At 52.4% G+C, this 21,823-nt stretch overlaps 1 protein-coding gene across 5 annotated transcripts in view; it reads left to right on the top strand.

Annotated features, from left to right (window-relative positions):
* Positions 1–342: 342 nt before the first annotated feature.
* LOC138755880 (acid-sensing ion channel 2-like) overlaps positions 343–21,823 on the top strand; it is a 151,084-nt gene continuing 129,603 nt past the window's right edge. For 3 of the 5 annotated variants that reach the window (XM_069922629.1, XM_069922633.1, XM_069922628.1), the window contains exon 1: positions 343–623. In XM_069922629.1, the coding sequence (XP_069778730.1) occupies positions 525–623 (99 nt within the window). In that variant the 5' untranslated portion in view covers positions 343–524. Of the gene's footprint in view, positions 624–2,868; positions 3,026–19,376; positions 19,940–21,823 lie in introns of those variants that run through there. The other 2 variants (XM_069922632.1, XM_069922630.1) reach the window with 2 other exon arrangements.

The raw sequence follows: 21,823 nt of genomic DNA, 5'->3' as shown, positions 1-21,823 counted from the left end.
AATGGTCTACTTATGCTCCTACATCTTATCTCTGAATATCTTCCCCACCCACACCAGTGTGATCACCACCCCAAACAGTGTTGCGACCAGAGTTCCAAAGGTGACGATACAAAGTATTTCTGTAGGTGGGAGGTGTGGCTAGAATTAGCCCCTGGTGCAGGATGTCCCAGACGTTGGTGAAGTGCTCCTGTAACGTCCCCTCAATTCCGAGCCCAGCAACAGCTGCTGGCAATGTGATCCGCAGCACTGCCAATTAGCAGGCCTGTGTGCACATTCCATACTCCTGTGAAGGCCAACGAGGCAAGTGTCCTTCACCGGCAGAGAACAGGCCGTACCAGCAGCCATACTGATAACTATGAGGAGGAGCAGGGCGGAATCCATTCCTAATCTCCCCGGCTGAGGACAGAGGCAGGCTATTAGTTCAGCAGTGAGAGAGTGCAGACAATCCCTGGATCACACGTTATCACCTAAGCAGAGAAAGTACACAGCCAATCGCCGGAACACAGGCTGTCAGCAGAGAGAGTATGCGGGCAATCACTGGAACACAAGCTGTCAGCTCAGCGGAGAAAGTGTGCGGGCAAGCACTGAACACAGGCTGTCAGCTCAGAAGGGAGAGTGCGCAGGCAAGTGCTGGAACACAAACTGTCAGTGCAGCAGACAGAGAGCAAGGGCCATCGTTGGAACACAAACAGTGCACAGCAGAGAGAATATGCAGGCAGCCACTGGAACAAAGGCTGGGACTGCAAAGCAGAGAGCACGTGGAAAATTGGAAGAAGCTAGGATAGGCCTGCATGACAATCACTGAAACATGGGCAGTGAGCATACCCATGGCTCAAAGGCAGAACGCAGAGGGACTCTATAACAGGAGGGGAAAGATGTGGAGGAACGATGGCAGGGAAATTAAACTCATGACATAATGCCGTGTACTGTTGGAAGGGTTCTTCTGAGAGTAGGATAAACAGGTTACAATGTTAAAATGAAAAGGAATATCAATTAGCATTAAGCAAGACAGCATGAGAGCACTGTTGTGGGGTTCATTCAAGAGCCTGATGACTGTGGGGAAGAAACTTTGTGTGTGCTTTCACACACTTGAACTCCTTAATTGGAGGAGGTAGAAGAGAGTGTGTCTGGAAAAGATGGGACCTTCAGTGGGTCGGCTACCTTTCTTGGGCAGTGTGAGAAAAACAAGGAGACTGTCATAGTATAACACTGGGTTACAGTACTGGTGGAGATGGGTCTGTCATTATGTAACACCAGGGTACAGTACTGGTGGGGACGCGGTCAGTGGCTGAAATCCTGTCGGGAACTGCAAGACTGGGCCTGTGAATGAGAGGAGGAGGATTTATAAAGCAGCGGGAGATGTTGGTGCTTGTTTTAATCTTTGCATTTGTTAATTAGCAAAAGCCAATTAAAGGATGCGAAGCTCCAACTGGAGTGGCCAGTTTGTGAGTGCCCCAGTTGATGTGGGAATCTGGCTTTGGCTCAAGAAGTTTCGGAGGTGCAGGGGTTGAGGCAAAGTAAGGACAGGTTTTTAGAACACTTTCCTTTTTAAATAGTGGGAATGGCAGTCAGGGCAGGGATATGGTCCTCTTGTAGAACATGATTCGTCAGAGAAGCCAACACTATCCCTGACAACTACATCTGTGAGAAATGCATCCAACTACAGCTCCTTACAGACTGCATTAGGGAATTGGAGCTGGATGAACTCTGGATCATTCAGGAGGCTGAGTGGGTGATAGACAGGATTTTTCAGGATGCAAGCATACTGAGGCAGGAGGAAGGTTTTGTCTACTACCCCTGTGGCCATCTCCTCAGCAACAAGGTATCCCCTTTTGGATTCCCCTGAGGGGGGGGTGACACATCGAGACAAGTGTCACCAGGCCAATAGTGGCCATGTTCAGCTCTGAGCCTTAGAAGGGAAGGTCAGGCAGAGGGATAGTCATGGGGGACTCACTCGTCCGGAGAACAGATAGGAGATTCTGCGGCTGTAACAGACACCCTAGCACAGTGGTTTGCCTTGGAAGATAGGATGTTCTGGCCATCGCAGAGTTATGGCTAAAGAACGGACATGATTGGGAGCTGAATGTCCAAGGATACACAGTGTATCGAAAGCAGAGAGGGCAGCATGGCTCTGTTGGTAAGGAACACCATGAATCATTGGAAAGAGGTGACAGAGGAACAGAAGATATGGGATTATTGTGGGTTGAGTTTAGAAATGGCGAGGGCAGTTAGATACAGACCTCCACCCAGCAGGCAAGATGTGGACAATAAAATTACAATAGCAGATAGAAAAGGGCTGTCAGAAAAGCTATATTAATGTAGTCGTGAGGATTTTAACACATACGTAGGTTGGGAAAACCAAGTTGGGACTGGATCTCAAGAGAGAAATTTTGTAGAAAGCCTGTGAATGAGAGGAAGAGGATTTATAAAGGCATGGGCTGTACTGGATTTGGTGTTGTGTGTGATGTCAGACATTATTAAAGAGTGTAGGGTAAAGGAAGCATTGTTCCCTCTAACGTGTGTGTGTGTGCGTGTGTGTATGTGTGCGTGTGCGTGTGTGCATGCATTTTACAACCAGCGCACAAAAATGTGTGCACAAAAGGTTAGTGACCTAAAATAAGTAGTAATTAATAATTATACTTATTGAAAATAATCTCTTAGCTAATTGTTTCTGTTAACTTGTTAGTCGGTTTTTCAAATACTACATTGACACATCACTAATTTACGTCACCTCACCTTTCCTGTTCTGGTTGGTACAGGGGCAGCACAGCTGCAGCCAGATTTGGTGGACGGTGTTCATATCGTAAAGTTTACAAAGATTTGTTTCAAATTCTGTAGATAACTTACTGAGTTTTTAATTGAAAAAAATTATTGATTCACTATGTCAAATTCAAAAGAAGTGAAGGGCATGAAAGCATAAAAGAACTGGAAGTTTGTTTAAAGTTGAATGGCTTAACAAGATAGTGGAAACTGCTACATCGAAAGCTCAAGAGGTCATGAACGTTCAGCTGCAAGAAACATTTATGTATGATTCAGAAACTGGAGTTATCTGTTTGTATTTTCGGGATGGGAAAGATGCTGGAGAATTTACTAGTGAAAAGAAGTGGGATGATGTCTGGAAACTTGACTTTTTGAAGTGCTATTTGGCAAGAAAATCGTATTTGGATGGTGTACAAAAGCTCAGGCAACAAAAATAATGAAATCCAAACTGATTTCAAACTTTGCTCAAATGGTGGCATTTGTACTTCCAAATGAACAGTTTTCAACCTTGCAAAGATGATGGATGTTCGGGGGAAACTTTCTTGTATCTAGTGTGGACTGTGAGCGAGGTTTGCAACCTTGCAAAGTTGATGGATGTTGGGGGAAACTTTCTTTTATCTAGTGTGAACAGTAAGCGAAGTTTGCAACCTTGCAAAGTTGATGGATGTTGAGGGAAACTTTCTTGTATCTAGTGCGGACTGTGAGCGAGGTTTGCAACCTTGCAAAGTTGATGGATGTTGGGGGAAACTTTCTTGTATCTAGTGTGAACAGTAAGCGAAGTTGGCAACCTTGCAAAGTTGATGGATGTTGAGGGAAACTTTCTTGTATCTAGTGCGGACTGTGAGCGAGGTTGGCAACCTTGCAAAGTTGATGGATGTTGGGGGAAACTTACTTGTATCTAGTGTGGACTGTGAGCGAGGTTTGCAACCTTGCAAAGGTGATGGATGTTGGGGGGAACTTTCTTTTATCTAGTGTGGACTGTGAGCGAGGTTTGCAACCTTGCAAAGTTGATGGATGTTGGGGGGAAACTTTCTTGTATCTAGTGTGGACTGTGAGCGAGGTTTGCAACCTTGCAAAGTTGATGGATGTTGGGGGGAAACTTTCTTGTATCTAGTGTGGACTGTGAGCGAGGTTTGCAACCTTGCAAAGTTGATGGATGTTGGGGGGAAACTTTCTTGTATCTATTGTTGACTGTGAGCGAGGTTTAAGCCGAATTAATCAATTCAAAAATAAGCTGAGAAACCATTTAGCATTGAGAATCCAAAGCTCTCAATTGGCCGGAAGTTCTATTCGACGAGATAGCGTTTACAAAGAATAGGTAAGTACTAAAGACAGGAGAATGAAAAAAATAATGGAGTGACTTAAATATGTATGTAATTCTGTTGTTATTCTGTGCAGTTTTATGTCAAATATTTCTCACATTAAGTATCTGGATAGTTTGTCAACTCGCTTTGTAATTGAATAAGTTTTGATTTAACCATTTCCAGCAACTTTAATAATGATCATCTGTGAATTGATGGGTGTTATTTTTATTCATTTATTTCGACATCATATCACATCAAAATAAGAAATATTCATTGATGTTTTATTTAATGGAACAAACTGAACAACGTCATTGAAAGTATAGAATAAAATCAACTATATACGTTACTTCGTAGAACACAATCATACTTGTATATTATATTAAAACCAATACAGTTTTATTATCTGGGCCAAAATTATCTGGAAATAATGCACAAGCATTCAGAACATACAGGTAGAAACTTGGCACAACATAAGATTTTTGCACACACTGCCTATTAAACATTAGAGGGAACATGGGCAATGATCACATATGATTGAGTTCAATTTGAGATTTAAAAAGGAGAAGCTAAAGTCAGATGTGTCGAAATTTCAGTGGAGTAAAGGGAATTACAGTGGCATGAGAGAGAAACCGGCCAAAGTGGATTGGAAGGGGGCACTAGGAGGAAAGACGGCAGAGCAGCAATGGATGGAGTTTCTGTAAAAAATGGGGAAGATGCAGGATAAATACACCAAAAAAGAGGAAATATTTGAATGGAAAAATGTCACAATGTGGCTGTCTAAGGACATCAAAAAGTCCACGTGGAAGCAAAAATATAGGAAGACAGGACTGGGAAGTTTTAAGCCAAAGAGGGAAGGTGAAGTACGAAAGCAGGCTAGCAAATAATATCAAGGAAGATATAAAAAGCATCTTCAAGTAATATAAAGAATAAAAGAGAGGTGAGAGTAGATTATAGGACCACTTGAAAATGTCACTGGAGAAATAATAATGCGAGACAAGGAGATGGCAGAGGAACTAAATGAGTATTTGGCATCAATCTTCACTGCAGTCTATCCTAGTTTGAAGGGTATCGGAAGGGAAGTGAGTGCAGTCACTATTTCAAGAGAGAATGTGCTCAGAAAGTTGAATGGTCTAAGGGTGGATAAGTTTCCTGGACCAGATGGATTGCACCCTTGGGTGCTGAAAGAGGTTGCAGTAGAGATTGTAGAAACATTAGTAATAATCTTTCAGGAATCAATAGATTCTGGTATGGGTCCAGGAGACTGAAAATCACAAATGTCACCCCACTATTCAAGAAGGGAGGGAGGCAGTAGAAAGGAAATTACAGACCAGTTAGCCTGACGTTAGTGATTGGGATTGATTGTAGAGGATAGGTTACAGAGAACTTGGAGGTGACATGACACGATAAGCCAAAGCCAGTATGGTTTCCTTGGAGGAATTGAACAAGTTACAAGCAGGCTAGATAAGGGAGATGCAGTGGATGTTGGGTACTTGGACTTTCAGACGGCCTTTGGCAAGGTGCTGCACATGAGGCGACTTAACAAGAGGCTATGATTTAACAGGAATCATACTAGTATGGGTAGAGCATTGGCTGATTGGAAGGAAACAGAGTCAGTAAGGGATGATATTCTGATTGGCTGCCAGTTGTTACGAAGGTAGATGGAGGAACAGGTAGGGTCGAGGAAATAGGGATTTACACAGATTAGAAGAATGGGCAGAAAAGTGGCAAATGAAATATAATGTTGGAAATTGTACTGCCATGCACTTTGGTAGAAAAAACCCCAGATTATTTCGTAAATAGGGCGAAAACTGAAAGTTCCCACATGCAATGGGACCTGGGATTCCTCGTGCAGGAACCTGAAGATAAACTTGCAGGTTGAGTCAGTGGTGAAGAAGGCAAATGCAATGCTGGCGTTCATTTCGAAAGGATAGAATGTAAGAGCAGGGTCATGATGGTGAGACTTAATAGACACTGGTGAGATCTCTCTTAGAGCATTGTGAGCAGGTTTGGGCTCCTCATTTAAGAAAGGATATGTTTTCATTGGGTTCAGAGAGGCTTCTCAAAGATGATTCCAGCAATGAAAGGCTCATCATCTGAGGAGCGTTTGACAGCTCTTGGCCTGCATGCATTGGAATTTAGAATGAGGGGGGATCTCACTGAATCATTTTAAATGTTGAAAGGCATGGACAAAGTAGATAGAGAAAGGAGGTTTCCCATGGTGGGAGAATCTAGAACAAGAGGGCACAACTTCAAAATTGAAGGGCATCTGCTTAGAACGGAGATGGGGAGGAATATCTGCAGCAGGAGGGTGGTAAATTGTGATATTTATTACTACAAGGCGATTGTGGAGGTCAAGAAATTGGGTGGTTTTAAGGCAGAGATTGATAGGTCCTTGATTAACCAGGGCATCAAAGGTTATGGGGAGCTGTCTAGGCAGTGGGGCTGAGAGGGAAAATGGATCAACTTATGATGAAATGGCAGAAAGACTCGATGGCTGAATGGCCTATTTCTGCACTATGCCTTATAATCTTATGTTACAACATTGGGGTACAGTACTGGTGGGGATGGGCCTGTCACTGTGTAACACTGAGGTACAGTACTGGTGGGGATGGGCCTGTCACTGTGTAACACTGAGGTACAGTACTGGTGGGGATGGGCCTGTCACTGTGTAACACTGAGGTACAGTACTGGTGGCGATGGGCCTGTCACTGTGTAACACTGAGGTACAGTACTGGTGGGAATGGGCCTGTCACTGTGTAACACTGAGGTACAGTACTGGTGGGGATGGGCCTGTCACTGTGTAACACTAGGGTACAGTACTGGTGGGGATGGGCCTGTCACTGTGTAACAGTGGGGTACAGTACTGGTGGGGATGGGTTTGTAGCTGTGCAGCACTGGAGTACAGTACTGGTGGGGATGGGTCTGTCACTGTGTAACACCGGGGTACAGTACTGGTGGGGATGGGCCTGTCACTGTGTAACACTGAGGTACAGTACTGGTGGGGATGGGCTTGTCACTGTGTAACACTGAGGTACAGTACTGGTGGGGATGGGCCTGTCACTGTGTAACACTGGGGTACAGTACTGGTGGGGATGGGCCTGTCACTGTGTAACACTGGGGTACAGTACTGGTGGGGATGGGCCTGTCACTGTGTAACACTGAGGTACAGTACTGGTGGGGATGGGCCTGTCACTGTGTAACACTGAGGTACAGTACTGGTGGGGATGGGCCTGTCACTGTGTAACACTGAGGTACAGTACTGGTGGGGATGGGTCTGTCAAAGTGTAACACTGACGTACAGTACTGGTGGGGATGGGCCTGTCACTGTGTAACACTGAGGTACAGTACTGGTGGGGATGGGCCTGTCACTGTGTAACACTGAGGTACAGTACTGGTGGGGATGGGCCTGTCACTGTGTAACACTGGGGTAGAGTACTGGTGGGGATGGGCCTGTCACTGTGTAACACTGAGGTACAGTACTGGTGGGGATGGGCCTGTCACTGTGTAACACTGAGGTACAGTACTGGTGGGGATGGGCCTGTCACTGTGTAACACTGAGGTACAGTATTGGTGGGGATGGGCCTGTCACTGTGTAACACTGAGGTGCAGTACTGGTGGGGATGGGCCTGTCACTGTGTAACACTGGGGTACAGTACTGGTGGGGACGGGTCTGTCACTCTGTAACACTGGGGTACAGTACTGGTGGGGACTGGTCTGTCACTGTGTAACACTGGGGTACAGTACTGGTGGGGATGGGCCTGTCACTGTGTAACACTGGGGTACAGTACTGGTGGGGATGGGCCTGTCACTGTGTAACACTGGGGTACAGTACTGGTGGGGATGGGCCTGTCACTGTGTAACACTGGGGTACAGTACTGGTGGGGATGGGCCTGTCACTGTGTAACACTGGGGTAGAGTACTGGTGGGGATGGGCCTGTCACTGTGTAACACTGAGGTACAGTACTGGTGGGGATGGGCCTGTCACTGTGTAACACTGAGGTACAGTACTGGTTGGGATGGGCCTGTCACTGTGTAACACTGAGGTACAGTACTGGTGGGGATGGGCCTGTCACTGTGTAACACTGAGGTACAGTACTGGTGGGGATGGGCTTGTCACTGTGTAACACTGAGGTACAGTACTGGTGGGTATGGGCCTGTCACTGTGTAACACTGAGGTACAGTACTGGTGGGGATGGGCCTGTCACTGTGTAACACTGAGGTACAGTACTGGTGGGGATGGGCCTGTCACTGTGTAACACTGGGGTACAGTACTAGTGGGGATGGGCCTGTCACTGTGAAACACTGAGGTACAGTACTGGTGGGGATGGGCCTGTCACTGTGTAACACTGGGGTACAGTACTGGTGGGGACAGGTCTGTCACTGTGTAACACTGAGGTACAGTACTGGTGGAGATGGGCCTGTCACTGTGTAACACTGGGGTACAGTACTGGTGGGGACGGGTCTGTCACTCTGTAACACTGGGGTACAGTACTGGTGGGGACGGGTCTGTCACTGCGTAACACTGGGGTACAGTACTGGTGGGGATGGGCCTGTCACTGTGTAACACTGGGGTACAGTACTGGTGGTGATGGGCCTGTCACTGTGTAACACTGGGGTACAGTACTGGTGGGGATGGGCCTGTCACTGTGTAACACTGGGGTACAGTACTGGTCGGGATGGGCCTGTCACTGTGTAACACTGGGGTACAGTACTGGTGGGGATGGGCCTGTCACTGTGTAACACTGAGGTACAGTACTGGTGGGGATGGGCCTGTCACTGTGTAACACTGAGGTACAGTACTGGTTGGGATGGGCCTGTCACTGTGTAACACTGAGGTACAGTACTGGTGGGGATGGGCCTGTCACTGTGTAACACTGAGGTACAGTACTGGTGGGGATGGGCCTGTCACTGTGTAACACTGAGGTACAGTACTGGTGGGTATGGGCCTGTCACTGTGTAACACTGAGGTACAGTACTGGTGGGGATGGGCCTGTCACTGTGTAACACTGAGGTACAGTACTGGTGGGGATAGGCCTGTCACTGTGTAACACTGGGGTACAGTACTAGTGGGGATGGGCCTGTCACTGTGAAACACTGAGGTACAGTACTGGTGGGGATGGGCCTGTCACTGTGTAACACTGGGGTACAGTACTGGTTGGGACAGGTCTGTCACTGTGTAACACTGGGGTACAGTACTGGTGGGGATGGGTCTGTCACTGTGTAACACTGGGGTACAACTGGTGGGGATGGGCCTGTCACTGTGTAACACTAGGGTACAGTACTGGTGGGGATGGGCCTGTCACTGTGTAACAATGAGGTACAGTACTGGTGGGGATGGGCCTGTCACTGTGTAACACTGAGGTACAGTACTGGTGGGGATGGGCCTGTCACTGTGTAACACTGGGGTACAGTACTGGTGGGGATGGGCCTGTCACTGTGTAACACTAGGGTACAGTACTGGTGGGGATGGGCCTGTCACTGTGTAACACTGAGGTACAGTACTGGTGGGGATGGGCCTGTCACAGTGTAACACTGAGGTACAGTACTGGTGGGGATGGGCCTGTCACTGTGTAACACTGAGGTACAGTACTGGTGGGGAAGGGCCTGTCACTGTGTAACACTGAGGTACAGTACTGGTAGGGATGGGCCTGTCACTGTGTAACACTGGGGTACTGTACTGGTGGGGACGGGTCTGTCACTGTGTAACACTGGGGTACAGTACTGGTGGGGATGGGTCTGTCACTGTGTAACACTGGGGTACAACTGGTGGGGATGGGCCTGTCACTGTGTAACACTGGGGTACAGTACTGGTGGGGATGGGTCTGTCACTGTGTAACACTGGGGTACAGTACTGGTGGGGATGGGTCTGTCACTGTGTAACACTGGGGTACAGTACTGGTGGGGATGGGCCTGTCACTGTGTAACACTGGGGTACAGTACTGGTGGGGATGGGTTTGTAGCTGTGCAGCAGTGGAGTACAGTACTGGTGGGGATGGGTCTGTCACTGTGTAACACCGGGGTACAGTACTGGTGCGGATGGGCCTGTCACTGTGTAACACCGGGGTACAGTACTGGTGGGGATGGGCCTGTCACTGTGTAACACCGGGGTACAGTACTGGTGGGGATGGGCCTGTCACTATGTAACACTGGGGTACAGTACTGGTGGGGATGGGTCTGTCACTGTGTAACACTGGGGTACAGTACTGGTGGGGATGGGCCTGTCACTGTGTAACACTGGGGTACAGTACTGGTGGGGATGGGCCTGTCACTTTGTAACACTGAGGTACTGTACTGGTGGGGTGGGCTTGTCACTGTGTAACACTGAGGTACAGTACTGGTGGGGATGGGCCTGTCACTGTGTAACACTGGGGTACAGTACTGGTGGGGATGGGCCTGTCACTGTGTAACACTGGGGTACAGTACTGGTGGGGATGGGCCTGTCACTGTGTAACACTGAGGTACAGTACTGGTGGGGATGGGCCTGTCACTGTGTAACACTGAGGTACAGTACTGGTGGGGATGGGCCTGTCACTGTGTAACACTGGGGTACAGTACTGGTGGGGATGGGCCTGTCACTGTGTAACACTGAGGTACAGTCCTGGTGGGTATGGGCCTGTCACTGTGTAACACTGAGGTACAGTACTGGTGGGGATGGGCCTGTCACTGTGTAACACTGAGGTACAGTACTGGTGGGGATGGGCCTGTCACTGTCTAAAACTGGGGTACAGTACTAGTGGGGATGGGCCTGTCACTGTGAAACACTGAGGTACAGTACTGGTGGGGATGTGCCTGTCACTGTGTAACACTGGGGTACAGTACTGGTGGGGATGGGTCTGTCACTGTGTAACACTGGGGTACAGTACTGGTGGGGATGGGTCTGTCACTGTGTAACACTGGGGTACAACTGGTGGGGATGGGCCTGTCACTGTGTAACACTGGGGTACAGTACTGGTGGGGATGGGCCTGTCACTGTGTAACGCTGAGGTACAGTACTGGTGGGGATGGGCCTGTCACTGTGTAACACTGAGGTACAGTACTGGTGGGGATGGGCCTGTCACTGTGTAACACTGAGGTACAGTACTGGTGGGGATGGGCCTGTCACTGTGTAACACTGAGGTACAGTACTGGTGGGGATGGGCCTGTCACTGTGTAACACTGGGGTACAGTACTGGTGGGGATGGGCCTGTCACTGTGTAACACTATGGTACAGTACTGGTGGGGATGGGCCTGTCACTGTGTAACACTGAGGTACAGTACTGGTGTGGATGGGCCTGTCACTGTGTAACACTGAGGTACAGTACTGGTGGGGATGGTCCTGTCACTGTGTAACACTGAGGTACAGTACTGGTGGGGATGGGCCTGTCACTGTGTAACACTGAGGTACAGTACTGGTGGGGATGGGCCTGTCACTGTGTAACACTGAGGTACAGTACTGGTGGGGATGGGCCTGTCACTGTGTAACACTGAGGTACAGTACTGGTGGGGATGGGCCTGTCACTGTGTAACACTGAGGTACAGTACTGGTGGGGAAGGGCCTGTCACTGTGTAACACTGAGGTACAGTACTGGTAGGGATGGGCCTGTCACTGTGTAACACTGGGGTACAGTACTGGTGGGGACGGGTCTGTCACTGTGTAACACTGGGGTACAGTACTGGTGGGGATGGGTCTGTCACTGTGTAACACTGGGGTACAACTGGTGGGGATGGGCCTGTCACTGTGTAACACTGGGGTACAGTACTGGTGGGGATGGGTCTGTCACTGTGTAACACTGGGGTACAGTACTGGTGGGGATGGGTCTGTCACTGTGTAACACTGGGGTACAGTACTGGTAGGGATGGGCCTGTCACTGTGTAACACTGGGGTACAGTACTGGTGGGGATGGGTCTGTCACTGTGTAACACCGGGGTACAGTACTGGTGCGGATGGGTCTGTCACTGTGTAACACCGGGGTACAGTACTGGTGGGGATGGGCCTGTCACTGTCTAAAACTGGGGTACAGTACTAGTGGGGATGGGCCTGTCACTGTGAAACACTGAGGTACAGTACTGGTGGGGATGTGCCTGTCACTGTGTAACACTGGGGTACAGTACTGGTGGGGATGGGTCTGTCACTGTGTAACACTGGGGTACAGTACTGGTGGGGATGGGTCTGTCACTGTGTAACACTGGGGTACAACTGGTGGGGATGGGCCTGTCACTGTGTAACACTGGGGTACAGTACTGGTGGGGATGGGCCTGTCACTGTGTAACGCTGAGGTACAGTACTGGTGGGGATGGGCCTGTCACTGTGTAACACTGAGGTACAGTACTGGTGGGGATGGGCCTGTCACTGTGTAACACTGAGGTACAGTACTGGTGGGGATGGGCCTGTCACTGTGTAACACTGAGGTACAGTACTGGTGGGGATGGGCCTGTCACTGTGTAACACTGGGGTACAGTACTGGTGGGGATGGGCCTGTCACTGTGTAACACTATGGTACAGTACTGGTGGGGATGGGCCTGTCACTGTGTAACACTGAGGTACAGTACTGGTGGGGATGGGCCTGTCACTGTGTAACACTGAGGTACAGTACTGGTGGGGATGGTCCTGTCACTGTGTAACACTGAGGTACAGTACTGGTGGGGATGGGCCTGTCACTGTGTAACACTGAGGTACAGTACTGGTGGGGATGGGCCTGTCACTGTGTAACACTGAGGTACAGTACTGGTGGGGATGGGCCTGTCACTGTGTAACACTGAGGTACAGTACTGGTGGGGATGGGCCTGTCACTGTGTAACACTGAGGTACAGTACTGGTGGGGAAGGGCCTGTCACTGTGTAACACTGAGGTACAGTACTGGTAGGGATGGGCCTGTCACTGTGTAACACTGGGGTACAGTACTGGTGGGGACGGGTCTGTCACTGTGTAACACTGGGGTACAGTACTGGTGGGGATGGGTCTGTCACTGTGTAACACTGGGGTACAACTGGTGGGGATGGGCCTGTCACTGTGTAACACTGGGGTACAGTACTGGTGGGGATGGGTCTGTCACTGTGTAACACTGGGGTACAGTACTGGTGGGGATGGGTCTGTCACTGTGTAACACTGGGGTACAGTACTGGTAGGGATGGGCCTGTCACTGTGTAACACTGGGGTACAGTACTGGTGGGGATGGGTCTGTCACTGTGTAACACCGGGGTACAGTACTGGTGCGGATGGGTCTGTCACTGTGTAACACCGGGGTACAGTACTGGTGGGGATGGGCCTGTCACTGTGTAACACCGGGGTACAGTACTGGTGGGGATGGGCCTGTCACTGTGTAACACTGGGGTACAGTACTGGTGGGGATGGGTCTGTCACTGTGTAACACTGGGGTACAGTACTGGTGGGGATGGGCCTGTCACTGTGTAACACTGGGGTACAGTACTGGTGGGGATGGGCCTGTCACTGTGTAACACTGAGGTACAGTACTGGTGGGGTGGGCTTGTCACTGTGTAACACTGAGGTACAGTACTGGTGGGGATGGGCCTGTCACTGTGTAACACTGGGGTACAGTACTGGTGGGGATGGGCCTGTCACTGTGTAACACTGGGGTACAGTACTGGTGGGGATGGGCCTGTCACTGTGTAACACTGAGGTACAGTACTGGTGGGGATGGTCCTGTCACTGTGTAACACTGAGGTACAGTACTGGTGGGGATGGGCCTGTCACTGTGTAACACTGTGGTACAGCACTGGTGGGGATGGGCCTGTCACTGTGTAACACTGTGGTACAGCACTGGTGGGGATGGGCCTGTCACTGTGTAACACTGAGGTACAGTACTGGTGGGGATGGGCCTGTCACTGTGTAACACTGAGGTACAGTACTGGTGGGGATGGGCCTGTCACTGTGTAACACTGAGGTACAATACTGGTGGGGATGGGCCTGTCACTGTGTAACACTGAGGTACAGTACTGGTGGGGATGGGCCTGTCACTGTGTAACACTGAGGTACAGCATTGGTGGGGTTGGGCCTGTCACTGCGTAACACTGAGGTACAGTACTGGTGGGGATGGGCCTGTCACTGTGTAACACTGACGTACAGTACTGGTGGGGATGGGCCTGTCACTGTGTAACACTGGGGTACAGTACTGGTGGGGACGGGTCTGTCACTGTGTAACACTGGGGTACAGTACTGGTGGGGATGGGTCTGTCACTGTGTAACACTGGGGTACAGTACTGGTGGGGACGGGTCTGTCACTGTATAACACTGGGGTACAGTACTGGTGGGGATGGGCCTGTCACTGTGTAACACTGGGGTACAGTACTGGTGGGGATGGGCCTGTCACTGTGTAACACTGGGGTACAGTACTGGTGGGGATGGGCCTGTCACTGTGTAACACTGAGGTACAGTACTGGTGGGGAGGGGCGGTCATTGTGTAACACTGGGGTACAATACTGGTGGGGATGGGTCTGTCACTGTGTAACACTGGGGTACAGTACTGGTGGGGATGGGTCTGTCACTGTGTAACACTGGGGTACAGTACTAGTGGGGATGGGTCTGTCACTGTGTAACATTGGGGTACAGTACTGGTGGGGATGGGTCTGTCACTGTGTAACACTGGGGTACAGTACTGGTGGGGATGGGCCAGTCACTGTGTAACACTGGGGTACAGTACTGGTGGGGATGGGTCTGTCACAGCGTAACACTGGGGTACAGTACTAGTGGGGATGGGTCTGTCACTGTGTAACACTGGGGTACAGTACTGGTGGGGATGGGCCTGTCACTGTGTAACACTGAGGAACAGTACTGGTGGGGATGCGCCTGTCACTGTGTAACACTGGGGTACAGTACTAGTGGGGATGGGTCTGTCACTGTGTAACACTGGGGTACAGTACTGGTGGGTATGGGTCTGTCACTGTGTAACACTGGGGTACAGTACTGGTGGGGATGGGTCTGTCACAGCGTAACACTGTGGTACAGTACTAGTGGGGATGGGTCTGTCACTGTGTAACACTGGGGTACAGTACTGGTGGGGATGGGCCTGTCACTGTGTAACACTGAGGAACAGTACTGGTGGGGATGCGCCTGTCACTGGTAACGCTGGGGTACAGTACTGGTGGGGATGGGTCTGTCAAAGTGTGACACCAGGGAACTGTACTGGAGAGGACTTGTCTGCCACTGTACAGTTGGGTACAGTACGAGCAGGTACAAGTCATTCATTGTATAATACCGGGGTACAGTACTGGTGGGGATGTGTCTGATAATGTGCAACTGCAGGGTACAGTACTGGTGGGGATGGGTCTGTCACTGTGTAACACTGGGGTACAGTACTGGTGGGGACGGGTCTGTCACTGTGTAACACTGGGGTACAGAACTGGTGGGGACGGGTCTGTCACTGTGTAACACTGGGGTACAGTACTGGTGGGGACGGGTCTGACACTGTGCAACACTGGGGTACAGTACTGGTGGGGATGGGTCTGACACTGTGTAACAGTGGGGTACAGTACTGGTGGGGATGTGTCTGTCACTTTTTACACCAGGGAACTATACTGGAGAGGACTGGTCTGCCACTGTACAGTAGGTTACAGTACTAGTAGGTACAAGTCATTCATTGTATAATACCGGGGTACAGTACTAGTGGGGATGGGTCTGTCACTGTGTAACACTAGGGTACAGTACTGGTGGGGATGCGCCTGTCACTGTGTAACACTGGGGTACAGTACTGGTGGGGATGGGTCTGTCACTGTGTAACACTGGGGTACAGTACTGGTGGGGATGGGTCTGTCACTGTGTAACACTGGGGTACAGTACTGGTGGGGATGGGTCTGTCACAGCGTAACACTGTGGTACAGTACTAGTGGGGATGGGTCTGTCACTGTGTAACACTGGGGTACAGTACTGGTGGGGATGTGCCTGTCACTGTGTAACACTGAGGAACAGTACTGGTGGGGATGCGCCTGTCACTGTGTAACACTGGGGTACAGTACTGGTGGGGATGGGTCTGTCACAGCGTAACACTGTGGTACAGTACTAGTGGGGATGGGTCTGTCACTGTGTAACACTGGGGTACAGTACTGGTGGGGATGGGTCTGTCACTGTGTAACACTGGGGTACAGTACTGGTGGGGATGCGCCTGTCACTGTGTAACACTGGGCTACAGTACTGGTGGGGATGGGTCTGTCAAAGTGTGACACCAGGGAACTGTACTGGAGAGGACTTGTCTGCCACTGTACAGTTGGGTACAGTACGAGCAGGTACAAGTCATTCATTGTATAATACCGGGGTTCAGTACTGGTGGGGATGTGTCTGATAGTGTGCAACTGCGGGGTACAGTACTGGTGGGGACGGGTCTGTCACTGTGTAACAGTGGGGTACAGTACTGGTGGGGACGGGTCTGTCACTGTGTAACACTGGGGTACAGTACTGGTGGGGACGGGTCTGTCACTGTGTAACACTGGGGTACAGTACTGGTGGGGACGGGTCTGACACTGTGCAACACTGGGGTACAGTACTGGTGGGGATGTGTCTGTCACTGTGTAACAGTGGGGTACAGTACTGGTGGGGATGTGTCTGTCACTTTTTACACCAGGGAACTATACTGGAGAGGACTGGTCTGCCACTGTACAGTAGGGTACAGTACTAGTAGGTACAAGTCATTCATTGTATAATACCAGGGTACGGTACTGGTGGGGATGTGTCTGACAGTGTGCAACAGTGGGGTACAATACTGGTGGGGACGGGTCTGTCACTGTGTAACACCGAGATACAGTGCAGGAAGGCAACATTTCTTACTGCTTGAATCACTTTGGCTGTTATTTCCATCTACCCACCATCCTATGTGTGAGGATGGCCCTCAGTTACCTTTTAAATTTTCCTGTCTCCTTCAATTTCTGTCACCTAGTTTTAGGTTTACATGATCTGGGAAATAAACTTTAACCATTTAATTTATCCCTTACCCTTGTGATTTTCTGAAGCACTCCAAGGTGTCTCCTGAACTCCTGTGTTTCCGTCAAAAAAATCTGAGCTGCTTCTGTTCCTAATTTGAGCCTACCTATCATAGCTCCGTTATGATGAATATTTTCTGTATAATATCCTGTCACTGTGTGACCGGAACTGCACACAATGCTCCAAGTGCAGTCTCATCAATGACCTGACCCACTGTAATGAGACATCCCTCCTCCTGTACACAATGCCCTGACTGAAGGCAAGCAGACCCAACCCTTTCACCAGGCTGTGTAGCAGCATCACCTGTCCTACAGAACAATGTACCTGTCTCCCAGGATCCACCACACTCCCCAGGATCCAGACTATGGAGCCTGTGGGGGTGTGCTGGAGAAAGGACGGCAGCTCCTGTTAACCTGCATAACTGAACACCTGGACTTCGTGCAGAGAGAACCTTTGGAGCTTTCTTCTGAGCCATCTATATTCTTTCTTTGGGGAGGGGTCCGAACTGTCTCAGTGCTCCAGTCGTTGGTACAATTGTAGTCAGACCTCTCTATTGAAATGTGGTTGAACATGTCAATGGCGGTGTCACAGTGTAACCTCAGATCACAAGGAGCTCCAGCCTGGAGTCTACCTTTGGATCGCTGTGGAAGAGGTGAGGTCGAGGCAAGGTGCAATAAGCTATGACGTGTCTGACAACAAATTCATCCTATTTTTTTTCTTTCTGATTGAGGTTGATTCCTCTTCCGAAACTCCTCAACATAGAACATTACAGTGAGTTCACATTCACCACCCTCAGTGTGAAGTATGAAAGAAGGCTAGCAAATAATGTTCTCCCTAAACTTCTCCCCTTTCACCCTTAACCCACGTCCTCTGGTTTGTACCTCACCTGAGTTCAGTTGAAAAAGATTAATATTGCATATCCTTCCTTTCAGATACCACCCCAATACACCAAAGTGCTGGAGAATCTCAGCAGGCAACACAGCATCACTAGGAAGTAATAGGTGACCAATGTTTCAACCCTGGGCTCTTTGTCAGCCAAGTGGCCTTAACAGCAACCTATCAAGCCTGGGATCTTGATGTGTGGTTCACTGCCTCCAACACAATAATGCCTGCAGTTCAAACACACGGAGAACTTCTGGGGAAATCGGAGACAGGCAAGGTACGCAGTTAAACACCATTCTCAAATTTCACATCTTTTCAACTTTAATTCCACTTACGGTGGGTACTTGCCAATCTAAATCACTGTGAAAATCCAACCATCAGTGACCCCAACACCAAGGACCCCAGACCTGGGGCATCAGTTTGGCTTTCACCAAGACACCAGTGAAGCACAGGCTCACCTTCCATCCAGTGAGGGAAGGAGCCTCATACCCTGTACCCTCAGACTTGGGAGGGGGGCAATGGAGAGATGAAGGTCACTCCCTAAACCCCCAAACTGGGATGGGGGGAGGGAATCTCACCCCCTACACTCCCAGACTAGAGGGGGGAGGGGTGGGCTCAGTGCTGACTGGGAACAACTGAGCTCCCTGGATGAGTTTCCACCAGTGGGCAAAGATAGAGCCATCAGCTCCCCCTGACCCGTCACTCGAGCCCCCTAGCACTGCTCCCCGTCCACATTCTCAGGGATTTCTCCCCCCCAACCCGGCTCTGCTCCCCATCCACATTTCGATCGCCCAGATCAGAGTGTGGTCAGTGGGAGAAATACACTAGTCAGCAAGCTGCACACACACCCAGGAACACAGAAGGGAACACTCACTCATTCACATACACAATCCCTGTCAGAGAAATGAGCAGCAAACTTCCCAGTGCTGGCCTCTCCAGCAATGCCAAGGGATGGAGCAGGGAGGAGGGAGAGGGGAGGAGCAGGAGGGAGGGCACAGGGAAGGTGTTGTGCCGAGTGATCATCGATCATTACTGGCAGATGGCAGTGCCATTGAACCTGCTGCCCGGCTGGAGATGTAGCTCACGTCTGTGTGGGTTGAGAGGGGGGGCTGCAGATGAGAGGGGGGGCTGCAGATGAGAGGGGGGGCTGCAGATGAGAGGGGGGGCTGCAGATGAGAGGGGGGGCTGCAGATGAGAGGGGGGGCTGCAGATGAGAGGGGGGGCTGCAGATGAGAGGGGGGGCTGCAGATGAGAGGGGGGGCTGCAGATGAGAGTGCGGTGGGAGGGGGGACTGCAGATGAGGGAGGGTGGGGGGAGGTGGGAGGGGGGGCTGCAGATGAGAGGGAGGGAGGAGGGGATGCCCTTACCTTCCTCTCCATGTTGCCTGTCTCTGTGCTGCAGGAGTAAGCAGGCAGATTAATCTGTGTGGGTTCTCGTTGAGGGGAGGGGGCTGCAGCCCCAAACTCACTGCGCAGGTGCAGGAGTGAGGGGGTGGAGGGGGAGGGGGGGTCTAGGCACCCAGGGAGCGTCGCTCAAGCCTGAAACGCAGAATTCCAAGGCTACAGGGAAGGGCGTTTGCGCATTGCGGCAAAGGGTCCGTCTACAAATCACAGCCTCCAGGCCGGGCGCAGAATGACCCAGACCCAGGATCCATCACCCTCTGGACGCTGGGACCTAAGGGGACGTCCACAAATCACAGCCTGCCAGCCCGGCGCAGAATGACCCAATCAATCACTGACTGGACGCTGGGACAGAAGGGGACGTCTATAAATCGTGTTCTGCACCAATGGAGGAATAGAAGTTGGGGGATGAAGGGACCGTCTACAAATCACCACATGAGTAACAAAACGATGATATGAAGGGAGCCGTTTTCAAAGCACAGGCTTCATTCAAACACCTCTTACCGGTTTCATGATGTTTAAAAACCCCGCTCTCCATTCAAATGCAAACTCTGTTTCCCTAAAATGTTCCTTCTGCAATAAATATATCAACCTGGGACTCGACTTCAAGAATAAAAACAAAAGATGCTGGAGGAACTCGGCAGGTCCAGAGGGACCAACATTTCGCACCTGAGCCCTTCGTCAAGGTACGAGCGAAAAGCAGACGGGCACCACAATAAAAAGGCGGGAAGGGGAGGGGAGGGGAGGGGAGAGGAGGGAGGGGAGGGGAGGGGAGGGGGAGGAGGGGAAGGGGATGAGGGGGAGGGGAGGGGAGGGGAGGGGAGGGGAGAGGAGGGGAGGGGAGGGGGAGAGGAGGGGAGGGGAGGGGAGGGGGAGGAGGGGAAGGGGATGAGGGGGAGGGGAGGGGGAGAGGAGGGGAGGGGAGGGGAGGGGAGGGGGAGGAGGGGAAGGGGAGGGGAGGGGAGGGGAGGAGGGGAAGGGGATGAGGGGGAGGGGAGGGGAGGGGAGGGGAGGGGGAGAGGAGGGGAGGGGAGGGGGAGAGGAGGGGAGGGGAGGGGAGGGGAGGAGGGGAAGGGGATGAGGGGGAGGGGAGGGGGAGAGGAGGGGAGGGGAGGAGGAGGGAGGGGGAGGGGAAGGGGAGGAGGGGGTGGGGAGGGGAGGGGGAGGGAGGGGAGGGAGGGGGAGGGGAGGGGGAGGGGAGGGGAGGGGGAGGGGAGGGGAGGGGAGGGGAGGGAGGGGGAGGGGAGGGAGGGGGAGGGGAGGGAGGGGGAGGGGAGGGGAGGGAGGGGGAGGGGAGGAGGGGGAGGGGAGGGAGGGGGAGGGGAGGGAGGGGGAGGGTGGGGGAGGGGAGGGGAAGGGGAGGTGGGGGAGGGGAGGGGGAGGGGTGGGAGGGGGAGGGGAGAGGGGGAGGGGGAGGGGGAGGGAGGGGGAGGGGAGGGGAGGTGGAGGGCAGGGAAGGGGAGGGGAAGGGGAGAGGAGGGGAGGGGAGGGGGTGGGGAGGGGAGGGTTAGTGGGAGGGGAGAGTGGGAGGGGAAGGGAGAGGATAGGGGAGGGGAGGGGGTGGGGAGGAGGGGGAAGGGGAGGGGGGAGGGGAGGGGAGGGGGAGGGGAGGGAGGGGAGGGGAGGGGAGGGAGGGAGGGGGAGGGGAGAGGGAGGGGGAGGGGAGGGGAGAGGGGGAGGGGAGGGAGGGGGGGAGGGGAGAGGGAGGGAGGGGGAGGGGAGAGAGGGAGGGGGAGGGGAGGGGAGGGAGGGGGAGGGGGAGGGGAGTGGAGGGGAGGGGAGGAGGGGGAGGGGGAGGGGGGGAGGGGAGGGAGGGAGGGGAGGAGAGGGAGGGGAGGGGGAGGGAGGAGGGGGGAGGGGAAGGGGAGGAGGGAGGGGGGAGGGGAAGGGGAGGAGGGGGAGGGGAGGGGAGGGGGAGGGGAGGGGAGGGGAGGGTGGGGGAGGGGGAGGGGAAGGGAGGGGAGGGGAGGGAGGGGGAGGGGAGAGGGGGGTGGGGGAAGGGGAGGGGAGAGGGGGAGGGGAGGGGAGGGGAGGGGAGGGAGGGGAGAGAGGTGGAGGGGCAGGGGAAGGGGAGGGGAAGGGGAGAGGATAGGGGAGGGGAGGGGGTGGGGAGGGGGAGGGTTAGTGGGAGGGGAGAGTGGGAGGGGAAGGGGAGAGGATAGGGGAGGGAGGGGGTGGGGAGGGGGAGGGTTAGTGGGAGGGGGAGTGGGAGGGGAAGGGGAGAGGGGGAGTGGGAGGGGAAGGGGAGGGTGAGGGGGAGGGGAGAGGGGAGGGGAGGGGGATGGGTTAGTGGGAGGGGAGGGGAGGGGAATGTGGGGGGGGAGGGAGGGGAGGGTGGTGGAAGGGGTGAGGGGGAGGGGAAGGGGAGAGGGGAGTGGGAGGGGAGGGGAGGGGAGGGGAGGGGAAGGGGGAGAGGGAGGGGAGGGGAAGGGGAGAGGGGAGTGGGAGGGGAGGGGAGAGGAGAGGGTGAAGGGGAGAGGGGAGGGGAGATTGGGGAGGGGAGAAGGGAGATAGGGGATAGGGGAGATGGGGAGGGGGAAAAGGGAGATGGGGGAGGAGAGGGGAGATGA

Source organism: Narcine bancroftii, chromosome 2 (assembly GCF_036971445.1).
Source record: "Narcine bancroftii isolate sNarBan1 chromosome 2, sNarBan1.hap1, whole genome shotgun sequence".
NCBI classification, from domain to species: domain Eukaryota; kingdom Metazoa; phylum Chordata; class Chondrichthyes; order Torpediniformes; family Narcinidae; genus Narcine; species Narcine bancroftii.
The sequence above is the reverse complement of the archived record's forward strand: the minus strand, read 5'-3'. Positions and strand labels throughout refer to the sequence as shown.